The sequence below is a fragment of the Echiichthys vipera genome, assembly GCF_963691815.1.
Source record: "Echiichthys vipera genome assembly, chromosome: 1".
NCBI classification, from domain to species: Eukaryota; Metazoa; Chordata; class Actinopteri; order Perciformes; family Trachinidae; genus Echiichthys; species Echiichthys vipera.
Window position 1 is genome coordinate 15260702 of NC_139826.1, and position 16659 is coordinate 15277360.

General features: G+C 42.9%; 1 protein-coding gene across 1 annotated transcript in view; it reads right to left on the minus strand.

The window, feature by feature from the left end:
• Nucleotides 1-292: 292 nt before the first annotated feature.
• hcn4 (hyperpolarization activated cyclic nucleotide-gated potassium channel 4) overlaps nt 293-16659 on the minus strand; it is a gene marked incomplete at both ends in the record, with an annotated part of 70313 nt that continues 53946 nt past the window's right edge. Inside the window, 4 exons of the mRNA XM_083919412.1 lie at nt 293-2595; nt 4342-4506; nt 15057-15297; nt 15564-15710. Of these exons, the coding sequence (XP_083775538.1) occupies nt 293-2595; nt 4342-4506; nt 15057-15297; nt 15564-15710 (2856 nt within the window). The remainder of the gene's footprint in view (nt 2596-4341; nt 4507-15056; nt 15298-15563; nt 15711-16659) is intronic.

The window sequence follows — 16659 nt, forward strand, 5'->3', positions numbered from 1 at the left end:
TTTTTCACACCCTCCTAGTCTCTTCATTAACTTATCATTTAAATATATCTCTATCTATGTACAGTATGTATGAATAAAAAAGAGGAAAAAGCATAGAGAAAATATTGAGTATTCTAGAGCTCCGAGTTACCCGGTAAGTGTCTTTTAAATCACAGTTTTTTTTTTTAATTCTTGGTAAAATGAGTGAGGTGGAACACAGTGAAGTCTGAAAACAGAAAGAAAAGAATGCCACACATGGAGATAGTTTGCGTGTGTTTCAGTTTGAAGGAGCACAGGAGGGTGTGATCAATCCTCACAAATTGGAAGGGAGTTTAGAGCGGACAGTTTGAGGTTCTAGATCTGATGAGTAGGCAGCAGAGGCCCTCCGTGGAGGCAAGGCCGGGGAGGCCCCAGGGGACTGAGTCTTGTGAGGGTGCCCCGGAGACATCTGGATTGGAGGAGTCATGCGCCCTGGCACTGAGCTACAGGGTGTGGGCACTAGAGTGGGTGATGAAAAGGGTGAGGGGTAATATCCGGTTTCAACAGAGTAGCAAGCAGTTTGGTGGCCTATGGCCTGGGCCACCTCCTGGGGCAGAGATGTGTGCGAGCTGGATAAAAGCTTTAGGTCCTCGGAAAAGCGACCCAGTGGAGAATCTCTCCCTGTTGTATGAGGCTGGCTGGGAAGCTGGGAAGGGAGAGAAGACTGAGGCATGAGCAGAGAACTGCGGGATCCCGGGGCACTCAAGGGGTCGCTGTAGTGAAAAGTCCTGCCTGCAACTGGGCTTTGAATGGTAGGGCTGGGAGCCACTGGAGTAAGGCAGGGGGAGGCGTTTGCTGAACCATACTGGGCCAGGGAGGCCAGGGCAGACCTCTCCAGGGACATCTGGTGAGGCAGTAAGCCAGACTGGAGGCCTGCTAGACTAAAATGGCTGAGGGAAGATGGGGAGCCCTCAGGAGGCTGCTGGCTGTGCTGTCCTTTGCTAGAGGATGGGGAGCCTTGTGGGGGGGAATGGAAGAGGTTTAAGCCACTGTTAGTCCTGCCACCCCCAGTATACTGCTGCAAAGGAGCCACCTGAGGAGGCTTAGGAGGTGGCTGGCTATGGAGAAGCTGACCAGGCATAGGGCTGGATGAGCTGGTAGATATAGGACTCTGACAACGGGATGAGCTAAGAAGTCCAGCTGTAATTCGTGCAGAAGTCTCAGCTCCTGGACATGCTGTAGACCCTCCTATATGGCTGCCTCCTGATGCTCTGCCAAAATTTCCTCCAATCATCCCTCCCCCTGGCACACTTGAGACCCCTCCTATAGGGCTAGCTGTGGACCTACAAGAAACCCTTCCCAATAATCCTCCAGGATTCCCTACCATAGACTCACCAGAAACTCCTCCAAATGGTCCCCCAGAGGCCCCTCCTGTCAATTCCCCGGAAACCACTCCAACTGATCCACCTGAAGCCCCTCCTAACGATCCTCCAGTGGTCGGTACCACCTGTGATTCTCCATAAGCCCCTCCCACTGATCCCAAAGAGGCTCTTCCCATTGTTCCACTAAAAGAACCTCCCATAGATCTCCTGGCTGCATCTCCAATTAAGCTGCAGGTATTGCCCCCCACTAATCCACCCGATGCCCCGCCTGCTAACCTGCCACAAGCAGCACCCATTGATCCTTCAGATATCCGTCCCATTGAGTCCCCTGAGATCTCTACTGCTGATCCACCAGTAGCTCCTCCAAACCCAAAGTTCCCCTCAGGCAGCGGTCCTGTCGTTCCAGTTGTAAAGTCCTCTCCAGCCCAAGCAGTGTCTCCTCCTGTGGCTCCTTCAACAGACCCTCTGACCGCTCCACTTGAAGACCACCCTGTAGCACCGCCACAGGCTCCGACTGCCCCTCCGCTTATTCCTGACCCTGTGCTTACACCTGTAGATCCTTGGTGGAAGAGGTTTGAGAGTGGTGGGGTGCTGGAGCGAAACGGCTGTTGATGCTGTGGTTGTGGGTGTAGCTGAGCCATGCTAGACGGGGGTGAACTGGAGGAAGAGTATGGTCCAAAGGGGAAGGCAGAGGGCCCTCCTCCACTGGACCCAGAGCCAGCCCCAATAGGTCCATGCTGGCCTTCGCTACCTGAGGCCTGCTGGCTAGAGCCAGTTGCCCCTGTACCTGACGTCATGTGCAGGGCCCGAAAAGAGGCCAGCAGTGGCATGTCCACCCCAGTGTGCAGTTTAGAGGGTGTGCTAGAGGGAGAGTCCCCAGCAGAGCCAGGTGCTGTAGACTGAGGAACAAATGTGTGGAACTTCTTAAACCGGCTGGGAGGGTCCTTTAGGGAACCGAGAACAGAAATCGGAGGCCTGAAAAGATTTTGTGAAAGGTGGGGATGGTGTGTCAGGGCAATGGCTACTGAGGTGGTGGCAGCTGCTGCTTGGAGAGGGGCCTGGATGAGGGGAGCCCAAATGACAGGGGTAGGTGAAGGAGGCGTCTGGGGTGGGGCGTTCTGCAAGAGGTGGGCGCAGTGGGCCATGTCCCTGTCATGCTGCACAATCTGCTGGATGATCTCATTCTCCTGGTAGTTGAGTACACCAGAGCTCAGGTCGTGTTGTACCTTGTGCTGCAGGATGGAGTTCTTCTTGCCTGTAGAAGCACATACAAACACAAAAACAGACACATAGTGAGTAAAAGATGAAAGAAGAAAGAGATAAAAGAAAAATAAGCATTAATCTTGAATCAGACAATCAGACATTAGGGCATATTCGATAAACCACCCTTTTTTCCCAACAATCCTTTCCAATAGAGGAAGCAAGCACAGGAAAACAGCTATGAAGGTAGAAAATAACGAACAAAATATATACCTGAAAATCACAAGCAAGAAAAAGGGAGGAAAAGAGATTTAGGAAAAGAGACAGGGGGATGGAACAGAAGAAGGACGACACAGCATTAAAGAGCACGGAATAAGAGAAAAACAAAAGATGGGTGGGAGATAACTACCCGGAGACAGAAGCTCAGGATGACAGCTTAAGGTGTAGGCGGTGTGTTTGACTAGCTCTAACTGTGATTCCCTAGGTAACAGGGACAAAACATTAAGCAAACATTGTACCAAAAGATGCAGATGCAGGCTGTGATTGAGTGATCTGCACTGAGTAATGGGTCAAGCCTACAACTATCTTATTTGTGTCTTTTGGCTGCTAATATCAAAGGGAAGCATCTGAAGAAATCAGAGATAAACTAGTAATCGTATTGTTCTAACGTACTACGTCTGTCGGCTAAGCCACCGAGATACATACAGCATATTATATTTGTTTTCCTTCAATTTTCACCCTAGGAACGCATGTACCCTGGAGTCCCTGTGAGCCGAGCACAAGGTCAAAGAGACAAGTTGGAGTTGCATCACTATGACAGGCATACTAGCTGCTGACCCAACATCTTAGAGGAATGTGTGCATTGTCGAATGGTCGCACTAGCAGTGACAGGGTTAATTCACACTAGTGCCATTTTCAATTTGGTGCTAACAAAAGGCTGTGAAGTCCGAAGACTTTGTGAATGCAATTAGGCCCAGATCAACCTCTTAATTTTCTGGTATGACTCCTGGCAGATTAGTAGATATGTTGCAATGAGGAATTGTATCTACACCCAGGAGACCCTGGTAAAACTTGACCCTTTATCGCTTGCACATCTCCAATCAGATTGTGTGAAGTCCATCAAGACAGTAATTAATTTGTAGATCATTGCTGTGTGAGTGACTTAATTATCGAAGAAGGGTGTACATGACCATTAAGCCCAGGAGACAGGACATACACAGGAGACCCTCTCACAGAAACATCACTATCAGCCCACCACATCTTTTCAAAGCAGCCATTTTCCTACAAAGAGACCCCCTAAAGCAATTCCTCTATCTTCCATTCTAAACATAGCTGAGGATAAAACAGAGCATGCTGTGACGGCTGAGTGATGATACAGGCGTGCCTTTCATTGTGAATTTTTCATCTACTCAGGCTGAGCCTGGGAACAGCGATGGATATGGAAAGAATATCAATTGTATGTGTAAGAGAAGTCACACAGGGATTTCAAAACTGGAGCTCTGTCTGCATGCTTGTATGCATATGACTTTAAAGGTTATTTCAGTCATTGAGTATCAGTGTGGACAGAGCTTTGGCTCTGGTTTGAAATATTTTTGTTGTTTTTATCAGTGTCCATGTGCAATGCTGGACACACACACTCATGAGTAAATAAAAAACAGAAAGCAAACAGAGACACAGCTTATCTTAACATAGTAATGAAGTATGAACTGCTAAAAAGTGGCAAAATGCACTTGGTGGCATCTTTTTTTTTTACATAAATAAAGATTCTTTAATATTTGTAGTTTAAATTTAATTTTCTTACCAATACGGTCCAGTCGGTCCAGGGCAACAGTCTCAAAGGCTCTTCTCATCATAGGATACTCCTCCAGCACCTCATTGAAGTTGTCCACAGATAGCGAGTACAGGCGACAGTACGTGTCCGCTCGGACACTGGCTGTCCTTCTGCCCCGCGTCAGCAAACAAATCTCTGCAACAAAATATAGCAGACAAGAGACGGTAATGTAGTGGAGTAAAACCCAGAGGTGCAACTGTCTTTGAGTTTAAGTAAAATAAATATATACCGATTTTACTATAGATATCTGTAATTTAACCTTGCTGAACTGATGTGTTGTTATTATAAGCATTCACAACTCTAACTTTCGGTGCTTCACTTGATGCCATTTTCAAAGCTTAGAGGTCTGCCAGTCCTCATCTGCCATGCCCACTCAGGAAAATAATGCTCCATTAAACAAGCTGCACTGCTGTAGAGCTCTGGCACAGAGACACCATCTTTGTGCCAGAGTGCAAGTGCGTCTGTACTGTATGCAGATGTTGCATGTGCATGCACGCACACTTCAAGTAGGATGTGTCTGTGTGAGCTAGTGTCTGCAGTGTGTGTTTCTGTGCATATACATGTACATAAATGTATGTGAAAGTACTTTGTGTGTATGCATGCCAGTGTTTTATTCATGAGAGCAAGGCAGTATGGGAGAGTAAAGTAAAGTGAAAATAAAGGCTATACGTATAGTCTATAGATACTTTATATACAAAATGTATACGCATAAACTAATATGAATGTATTGTATGCATCTAGAAAAAAATAAATGTTATATATTGTATTAATGTGTGTATTTATAAGGACAGGGGTTAGGTGACTTTGACGTATGTATGTGTTAGTGTGCCATGTGTTTGCACACATTCCCTAATGTTTTTTCTCTTTAGCTTTCATCTCATCTTCTGCCCTCCCTTCCTGTGTTTACTATCTCACTCTCTCTTTCTCAGAAACCCATTTCCAGCTCATCTACACACACATGCTCTCAATTCTCTCACAGAATACTTTTTCCTACTTCCGCCTCTGCAGCCCCCATGAAATCATTTTTTTTAAAGAACTCTTCATCCAACTTATCTTCAGAAATCTCATGCATAGTTTGACTCTATCGAGATAGTTGTCTTTTTCTTCATTGTCCCATTTCAGCTTTTGGATATTGCACATTTATGAAATGTTTGTGGTTCTGCGTTTAGTATTTACATTTCCCTGACCTGCAACGGGGCAATGTCTGTGTTAATCAAACATAGTAACCCTTTTTTTTGGTGTGTGTTTTAATATGTGGATATGGTGACATTAAGCTGTGTGTGAGTGGGTGATAAAAAATGATGCTGTCAGCCTGGATGTATTATGAGCTAGTAACAATCATGTCCAATCACGTCAGCTCTTCTCATCTCCTCAAGCAGTGCTCATATCAACATATTAACAAAAGACACACACACACATTTTTTGATGATACTGTACGTTCATACTGAGCCTATATGCATAATATTCATACTGAAGGCAAAGGTTGGAAACATTGTAGCCTTGGTTAAATGCTATAAAACTTAACAATGACTTGAACAATGAGGCATGAATCTTTCATCTTATTCTACTGCATCATGTTGTTCTTCAACCATAAGAGACATTTATTGATCAAACTAACCAATTTAAATTTCACAATGCACACAGCAATTACATTAGGAAGTGCAGATGGAAAACTTTCTGTTAAGGATAGTCATATCAGGCAGCTGCATAGGGAGATAATTAACTGAGAGTGAAAGCCTTTCAGGTAATTAGCCACAGCATGTTAGCTGTTGTTGATGACAGATGCTGGTAAGCACCAGATATTTAATCTTCACTCTGCCTTCCTGGCATCACTAAAAAAATCTGAATTTAAAAAAAAAGGTGAAATTTGATGTGTAGCCTACAGGTAGAAGAAACAGATAAGATAATTAAACAACAATTTAAAAAAAGTATAAAAATGGGTGATTTTGGAGGGATTTTTAAGGGGTTGCCAGGTAAAGTTTTGACTCTCTGCCCTAACCTGATTGGGCCCGGGCTGAACGATCATAGCGTTCATGCCAGGTGGAGTGAATTGCATTGTTCACATACTGTGAGCAGGTGGATGTCACAAAATGCTGTCAATGTTTACTCCAAAATTGCTACTCGATTGCCAAAGACACTTCCCCTACTGCATTTCTCCTCCTACTGGGAAGGTGCCAAAATATGCTCCATAGAAGGAAAAAAAACCCCACTGCGCAATGGAAATGTCACCTCTACACTCAGGCTTATCTGGATAATAATAAACACAGAAATCTGACCCCCCGCTACAGTTAAGATGTGGACAGAAACATATAAACACCTGTACTATGCAAAGTTATCTTAAACAACAGCCCTATAATAAAACATATTTCCTTTGTGACAACTCTCAATATGATAAAAGCCAATAAAAAAATTACCAATAAACATGGCCTCAAAAATTGCCTTAGAGCCAAGTAAACATAAAACTATGTCAACACTACATATAAGTAGCATTCACTAAACAGTGATTTTAATGGATTACATTAGATTGAGCAGGCATTTGCATTTTTTCTGGTCACTGAATGTGAAGTGGTTATAGTTGGGTATGATGGTTTGAAAAATGAGATAGGAGAATGGATAAAGGGAGAATGCATGATTTGACAGGACAGAGAATGAGGAATATGCGCTCTATATGAAGCATAAAAACAAGATCATGTGCAGTTAATTACTGTTTGTGTGTGGGTGAGTGAGAGCATGGGTGAATGGCCAATGGCCAAGTCAGCAAGAGAGCTGTGTGAGTGTGAAGGAGTAAAAATACCATGCTCTTCTGTTTGTGTGTGTGTTAGAACAGCATGTGTGTGTGTGTGTGTGTGTGTGTGTGTGTGTGTGTGTGTGTGTGTGTGCTAGCGGGGCAGCCCTGGCTGTAGCTGTGCTGGGGGTCCGTTTTCCCGCAGCACTGCTCCAGTAATCCCCTCTGGAGAGGAGCATCACAGCTCTGTATTAAGTCCTCTTGTCCCGTGGCTTTCTGGATGAAGCCAACACTGCCAAGATGAGGCAGGCGGTGAGCTGCAGTGAGCCCTCTGGCCTCATCTAACTGTCTTTGCAGAGAGCAAGTGAAGCCCAGACACTTAGCGGTGCCATCCTAACTACAAGTGCGCAGGGAGGGGGGGGGGGGGGGGGGGGGGGGGGGGTCCATGGCAGGGTCCTGCACAATAACAGATTAGTGGGTATCTCTGAGTGCTGAAGGGCTAAATGCAGGCTGCTGTCATACAATCAATACTGTCCTTAATATTAGGAGCCAAGGTAAATATGACGTTACAATAAAGTAGATTTGGATTTACTGTAGAAGTAGAAAATATAAATGATGGGTTTCATACAAAATGGTAAGTGCATTTTTGGGGAAAAACTGTAACAACTGGAAACCTACTAACAAAACTGAAGCAAATATAAACGCAAAATAAAATAATAGCAATAATAAATAATAAGATAATAAGGATAAATAAATAAATAAATAACAAATCACATCTTCTCTCAGTTTGTCTCTCTCTCCAAAAAATAAAAAATATATTCACCAATTTTGTATGAAACAAATTAGATGTATGTTCATAAATTATCAAATCATTTAATTATTAAAACTTAGCTCATTATTATGGAATGTTGTTTATTTTTTCTTACTTTTGCAGTTTCATCATTCTTTATTTAATTTGAGTAATTTATTCTCTGGATTACACTTTTATTTCATGTCTTTTTTCATGACAGTGGTAGTGTCACAGTCCCTCAATTCAACCAATCACACTGCAGTGTTCAGCTCTAGATGTCTTTTATGGTTGGTTCGTGAGTTACATTCTATTTATTTATGAACGCTCTACTCCCACTGCTTACTCACATCTACTGTGACTCATTGCAACACTCCCCAAATCCTGCATGAAATTAAAGGACAGGCTTAGTTGGTTGCTCTGCCTGTATTCTGTGAGGGGCGTGTGTTTTCTCCTGACACTGACTGCCGCTTCTACAATTATCCATTTCTGTGTGGTCCCCACCAACAATGAGATGATTCATAATCAGCCCAAAATTGTGGGTTTTGTCAGCTCAAATTAGCAAAGCTATAATATCATCATGACACATGGTAAATGACTGGCTGTTAATCAAATATTACATGGAATTCTATATTTTTGATTCTAAAAATAGCATTTTGTAACAAAGAAAAAACAAACCTGCAACTCTGAGTCTTTAATAACTTTAACAGTCTACTTGATATATCTTTCTGCGCTGACCCCCTGCTATCCTGCTCTGCCTTGCGTTTACCTTGTTCCCCAAACTATGTTTGGCTCGTTAGCTCTACAGACACAAAGATGCCTCAGCTTCCAGGAGAAAAAATACATCTGTGCACAAGAAGATGATACTGTGCCATAGCCATGATGTGTTTCATTTTCACATTGTGAAAGCATTCAAAGTGAAAGCATTCATTAAAACTGAATGACACCAATTAAAATTGGATGTTGTTCAGGTAAAGGAGGACTTCAATGTTAGATGCTATAGAATGACCTTAAAGAGAGCACACATGACTGGTCTTTTGTTGGACAGTGAAGCCCACGTGTCATGGGCTCTTACTGGAAGAATGCTTCTCCTGAGTCCCGGCACAAAGTGGAGAGCAGACTGCATGCCACGCAAGATGTCAGTGTGTGGGGGAGAAAGCATGAAAGGAAGAAAAATGGAACATTGTGTCGTTTTGTGTGAATTGCTGTCTTTACATTATGAGTAAAGTATGCCCACAGTGTAACGACATGTCTACATGAACAGATAAATACAGGGTTACAAAGTTTGCTCTCTTTAAATTTTTATAGACTTTTACTTGGCTAAATCTTTACTGGGGGCAAAATACAGTCCATAAATGAGAATTACCGCCTTGAGGTTGTATGCCTCCGCCAACCAGTTTACATCCATATCCGTCCAGACTTACATAAAATATGTACTGTATTGATAATATATCATATATTTTATTTAATTAAAGGTATTAAGTGCATAGAAGATCAATACAATCACACAGTTTCAAATGTGTCCCCTTCTGTTCCTGAGTAATGCCGGTGAATAATGGACAGAAACATTATGATGCCACAGCAAGGTTGACCTTTGATCTTTTGGATATGAAATGTCATCACTTTATCAATGTATCCTTTATATTTCATAGAAATGTTGTCATAGGAATTCTTGAGTTATGGCTAAAAATGCATTTTGTGAGGTCACAGTGACCTTTGACCTCCAAAATCGAATCTGTTCATTCTCGAGTCCAAGTGGATATTTGTGCCGCAATCGATGAAATTCCCTCTAGGGGTTCCTGAGATATTGCGTCACAAGAATAGGATGCATGGACAGACGGACAACTCAATAATGCCGTCCAACGAAGGCATAAAAACAGCTCTTTATGAGGTAAAGCTGTTGTAGCACTAAGTTACAAACAACTATGACATTTTACGCTCTAGAGGTCATTTATACCAAAGAGATAATTCTCTAAGAAAGACAATGCACAAGAGTGTAAAGGGATGAATGCGTTCAATTAGACAATGAACACACTGGTAAACAGAAGAAAGTTGACATGTGAAAATGTAGTAAATTCTACTTGAGGTAAGATAAAAAATATCAATTCATAACTTGTTTTCCATTCACAGCTGGTTGTACTGAATAGATCATACAGTATCTAGAATGATAAACATAACTGACATGGTAACAGTGCTGTGCTCATTAAAGTATTCAAAGCGGCTTACAACTAGGGCTAGGGTTTGGCAATATATCTGTATGAAAATCACAAAAACAAAACCGCATCAAACCATAATCACAGAAATCTGCACAGGTGTGAAACTAAAATATCTGTGTCAAGATATACATCAAAATCTACACATGTGACGGAAAGCGGATACATGCATGTGCTGTTTTCTCCTACATGAATCTGAGTGACTGCGGATTTTGGCCTTTGAATGGGCTCTAAAAAAGGCGCAGTGTGCATGTGTGTATGGGTGTACATTCCTTTATCTCTGCTTTATCTCTGCTATGCTAAGTGTGCATGAGTGAACTAATCAGTATGAGCAGGATTGCTTGGTCTGTGATAAAGTATCTGTGTCCTGCAGCCTGGTCTGGCAAAGCTCACCTGGACTCTGATTTCTGCTGTCAGCTCCCATCTCCCTCCCCGACACTGCCCCCAGCCCACGGAGTGGACACTCTCTAACCTTTGAAAGATCCGCAGTGGGCTGCCTGATTCCCCATGACATGCCATGCTCAGTCCCTCAAAGAATTAGCATAGCATAGCTACCACCTAGCATTTGACTAGCATGCATAGACTGTTTGGGGATATTTGGTGTCTGGTGTTTGATATCTTTGTTAGTGACAAAAGACAAAATAAAACAGTGTTCAAGGACCTGAAGTTGCAATAACACAAATCAACCAATTTTTGGTTAAGAGAACGCAGCTGATGATGGCAACACATATAGAGTGGTCAAGTCCCACCTTTGTTCTTCCAGAACATGGGGCCTCAATATGAATTTCTGATGCATAATTACTATGGCTAATAAAAAGTATTTTCTGGTCCTGTCTGAATTGTTCCATGAATTTCACATATGTTGTTTGTGGTTTTAAAAGATCATTTTTCATACAAAAAAAATATGATTTATCCTGAAGAAGTTTGATAATGGTAGGTTTTTGTGAGGCCGCTTTGTGAACTACAACTCTTCGCTGCTCTCAACGCAAATGATATACATCCCTACCCTCGCTTTGTAATCTGGTATAGACATGGCGATATCACTGCTGCACTACTGCTTTCTGACATTTTTGGACACACATTCAGGAACAAAACACACCGGCATCTTGGTTTGATCGGTACTGCGAATCGTTGTGAGAAAAGGGGATGCCGTGATGTCACATAAGCAACATGACATGTAGTCTTTCTCATTGTGTTTTCAATACAGCCTTAGACTGAACAATTGCACAATAAACGGTCAAACTTTTGAGGTGAAAAATTATCAGTTCGATCCGCAACATATTTCTAATTTGGGGCATATAACGACTGGGACCAGCAAACAATTACATTATCTGCATTGAGACCCATCCATTTTTTATAATCTCAGAGGTCCCATGGGGGCCACTCTATCCCAGACTGTCCCGTCCAGCCGCATACTGTAGGTTGCGCAAGCTGCTTATAATAACCCATTGTTACGTTGGTTTTGAAGTGGCGATCCCAGTAGTTCTGTCTGCGACTCATTTTAAGCCAGTCCATGATATTTTTATAACCAAGTGTTTTTGTTGCCTAAATTAAAATCCTTTTTTTCACAATGTTAACTACGTGTTTAAACTTGCGGCCACGCATTTAAAACTGTGACCGTTTCACAACATTAAATAGAATGGTCACATATGTGTTTGGGATTAATTGTCAAATGATCAAGTTTGTTGTTCAGGTATTAAGACATGTTGCATATCCACGATGGAAGCTGGTAAAGTACCTTCTACTGAACTACTTTGACCAAAAAATAAATATTCATATTAAATATCCTCCTACATTGTCAAGACTAGGCAGTCAGTATCCTCCTCTCTTCCTTTTTGTTTGGTTTGTCTCCCTCTGTCTGTCTATCCCTGCTTGTGTATGTGTGTTCCTTTTTGTCTAGAATCGGTAGGCGTCCCCCCCCCAAGCTGCAGCCTGTTACGCTGATCACCTGTACCACTACAAATACCCTGAGCTGACAGGCATGCAGCGCCGGACCGTTGTAGACCCTTTACTGGTAAAACTATTCCCCCCGGATTGGCATCCCCTTTCTCGTTGTGGTTATCACGCTCCCCGTCCTAAAGTATACTAATCGTGTTTGTTTTCTGTTTCTCCGTAGTTTCCCATGTTCCAGTTTTCCGTCCGTCTCCCTGATCTTCCGTCGTCTCCTCGTTCCTGTTTTTCCCGTGATCGTCTTGTTATTTGTATTTCCTGTTTTCTCTGTAGTGTTTTGCGTTTGTCTGTTTAGTATTATTAAACGTTTTGTTTGTACTTTTACTTCGTGTCCATGTCTGCATTGGGTCCACCATTTTTGTTTGTTATCTCTGTACCGTTCACGACATGCATTTTCATTTATTGTATCACATTTTGTCTTATCTAGTAACACTATACATATTCACAATACCTATCTAGTCGACTGCATTGCACCCTGTTTGGATGATGCAGCGTAACGATGTTTCATAACGTATACAAGTGAATACATCACCATATCCCCCATTCTGTCACTCAGTCCACTACTGCAGTGCCTCGATAATCAGCTATTGCTGCTCCAGAATAAGAGGTGCAGGGGTGTTAACTGGGTTAAGGACCGGGAGGATTACCTGGGCTGTTGCTGCTGCCAGGCTTTCACACTGACTCACTCAGTCAGGGTGGCCATCTGGCAGCTCTATAGCACTGCCATGTCTGAGAGAGGGGACATGGGAGGGGAGTTAGTTCCCTGACCCAGGGCTTCACAAGACTACGGATAAAGAGCACACCATTTACAGGAAACCAGTCAGACAATAAGTAAATCCAAAAAGATGACAGGAGATTGCAAACTGTGTAGTCAACTTGCTCCCCTCCTTACTCTGTTTTGCTTTCCTTTTTTACCTCCATTCACAGAGCTGCTACACGCCACTCACACAGAGACAAAGTGAGGCATCTTAGAGGTGCAATCAAAGGCAGCTTTTGATAAGCACCTCTGACTGGCATGTAGGGCTATCACAAGGTCACTGAGCTCCGCTCCAATCAAGAGAGAGGCGCAGTACGCACTGGCAACACATCAACTACTGCATGCAACAAAGGATGAACTGTAACAACAGAATAACCTGCTCTTCCTGGGCACTGAGAGGGCAGTGGAGATGCTGGTCAGATAAGTGTTTCAATACTGCACTATAAGGAAAGAAAGGGGGTAGTGGAGGCGGGGGTGGAGGGTGCATGTTTTCTTTCAGAGCCCAGAGCAGCATCCAGAGAGTGGGCTTGGCAGCAATCCATGTGTCCCTTGGCGTTAGTACTGCAGTCACATTGCATTTCCCCTCTCCAGTGGATCGCTGTGTGCCCAGCCGATGCTCCCATCCAGGACATGTCGTGCCTACTTTAGACTTTAGGCTCTCTGGCTCAAACTAATCCAACAGCTAACAAACTGGAGCAGACTGCTGGGTATATAATTGTGTAAATAATTCAGGTCGTCTATGAATGAACGAGTTATGGTACATGAGTTAGATGTTGATGAGCATATACGTACATTTTTTGTACAGTAAACTGGAGCCTGCTGATGCCGAGTGTCTTCGATAAAATAGAAAGCTCCTCAACATCTGAACGGCTGCTGCTCTGCATTCAAATGCATGGTAGAGAGTGAAAACCCAGCATCAATGTGGAGCAGGCCTCCATGTATAGGGTACCTATTGCTTTTGAATTTCTTGCTTTTGCCGACAGCCACACTGAGTTCCACATGTGCCACATATCCCCCTGTGCTGATCCTGCACCAATAAATTTCATGAACGACTAACTTGTGTTTGGTAACAAACTCCCAGTGGCTCTAGGCTTACCTCACTAGCACCCCCTCCCCCCTTCAGAGGCACTGACACTGCCAGGAATAGTCACAGGATAATGGAGTCAAAAGCCTTGTGCCTATAATGCGCAAGAGGGGAAAATAATTACAGATTCAAGGCTTAAGATTAAAGCGAGCAAGCCCGTTTCTGTTCTGAAACCAGCACATTTGTGGGTTAGTCTACCAATGTTTACTCAAATGAAAAAAAAGAAAGTGAAATGTAGATGTATTCACTCTATTGCATTTAGATGCCTAGAGTACACTCAGTTCAGCGTCTTTGAGCAGCAAAGTCGCCAAGCTCTCACACAAACCGAAGGACCGAAGGAGGGATCATTTTGGACAACATGGCCTTGAACAGAGCTGGGGCCGTGTTGTCTAAACTGTTGATTAGTTTTGGCATATGTAGAGATAGATTGCCTGCCATCTTTTCATTATTTCTCTGGAACCCCCCGGAGAGAGGGCATGGAGATGGACTTGAGCAGGCAAGGCGTAATTAAACTTCCACAGGCAGGTCATGTGCTGTTAAACGCTTTGCCACCATTTCTCATTACTTAACAGTGTAGTCTAAATGATACGCTGTCATTGGGAAAATTAATTGGTATTTGGTGAGGGCAGTATGGCAGCATTGTCTCCTACATGTGTCATAGGCTCTGTGGGACCATGAGAGGGCTATGCATTATCTGACCCTGATTAAGAACATAACTAAATTGAAGTACATAACAACTCTGGGTTATTGCACAAGTCTGTAGCATTCATATAGTGTGTAATTTCACAGCTTTCAGACCCCTTTGACCTTTGAATGCATATTTCTTAATTGGCACTACAGCAAGAACTGTTTTCCTGATTTGGGTTTGCCACACATTTAAGAGACAGCTCATGATGTGAATTACAGAAAAAGTCCTGCATAAACCATGAAGCAGAATTTTAAGTGAGGTGACAAGCACTGCACAACATACCACTTCTTGCTCACTAATATCAGAGCCAGAATAGCAATAACCAAATGCCTCACAAATAAAACATCTAAATCAAGCCAACCTCTTAAGGTGCCAAAGGACAGCTTTATTAATATTAAAACAGAGCGAATTTAAGCTCCACAGAAAGATATGTGTGTTTATGTGACCTTTGTGATTCTGGTGCAGTGCCAGCTCGTCTTACCTCCAAAATAGGAGCCATCCGACAGCTTGGTCTCTTTATTGCCTTTGGTTAGTACGCTGACAACCCCGTGCTGTATGAAGTACATTTTTTTGCCAATGGTGCCCTCCCTGATGATATAATCCCCAGGCTGGAACACCTCAAACCTCAGCTTGGTGAGCATGGAGGTGACAAAGTTGGGGTCGGCGTTGGCAAACAGAGGCATGGACGCCACCAACTTTCGACAGTTAAAGTTGATGATTTCCTGCATGAGCACACAAAGAAAGCAGTTAGCAAGAACAGCAGCAAGGAGCTGGCACAGTTGGCGCTGGTCACAATTTCAAAAAAGAGGGATATTAGAGAAACAAAGGCAAAAATGTTTTTTTCCTTGTCTGAGCTCCTCTCAGTCTTACATTTGCTTGGATTTGGACTCAAAAAAAAAAAAAAATGAGCTCAAATGTCATATCAGTACACAAGTTTTTGAATTAAGCACATGTGCAGAAGATCCCTAGACAGGAACACTCATCCCACCTCTCGGAGTGGCTCGTTCAGCTCTCCCAGGATGCTCTCCTCGTCGAACATCTTGCCCTGGTAACGGTGCTCGTAGTAGTCGTGGATTCTCTGCCTCATATCTGCTGGCAGCTTGTGGAAGGACATGTACTGCTCCACCTGTTTGTACTGCAGGGACACAAAGACACACAACAATCAGGTTACTCGAAGGCCATAGTGCTGTAGCGCAGATACAGAGCCACAGGGAAAAGAGGTCAGACACACAAGGAAATGGAGACGGATACATATAGGCCATCCAGGCTCTTGCAGGTTACGCTTAGCAAGTTATCACTTTTCCTGTCTTTGATCATTCCTCTTGAAGTCTGTCTGTCTCTCAACAGAGAGAAAGCAATCTGAGAGAATGTATAGCACATACAATATTATTTTAAGTATCTTCTCTAAAGATATTGGATCATTTATTTAGAGAGGTGCGATTATTGTTGTTGACATGACCGGTTGCAGGATATTATAGTGTGTATTTGGAGGCTACTGTATAAAAATAGAAAGTGGCGGAAAGAAGGGATGCGATGATGATGTGATTACAAACAGGGTTCCCAAACCTTCTTAAACATCACATTCAAGGACTTTCCAGGCCTAATTCCCTCACATTCATCATTGGTACTTTTTGTATTTATTTAGCTAAGAGTTTATTGGTTATCTTATACTTTTTATACCTCCCTTGTGTTTTTTTAAGCTGCTGGAAACTCAATTTCCTTGCGGGAGAGAAGTCTAATTCTAAGTCTATTCACATTTGATAAATAGCAGGCTTTACTGATGCCAAAAGACAGCAATAAAAATGAGAGAGGCTTAAATTTGTTTACATGTTCCAGGCATAGCTGAAAATTTGCTTAATGTTAGTTTTCTCACTTGCTTGCCTCTGTTTAACCTGCATCATTCAAGTTCAATTACTCATGCACACGCATGAACGTCACGCTTTCTGTGGGAGACACGCATGCAGACAGTGGATCGTAGCATAACTGATGTTAAGTAAAAAAAAAATATATATATAAGAACTTCAATTACTACCTGTGCACAAAATAAATAAATTCAAGTACTATCAATGACCCTTAGGGCTGGA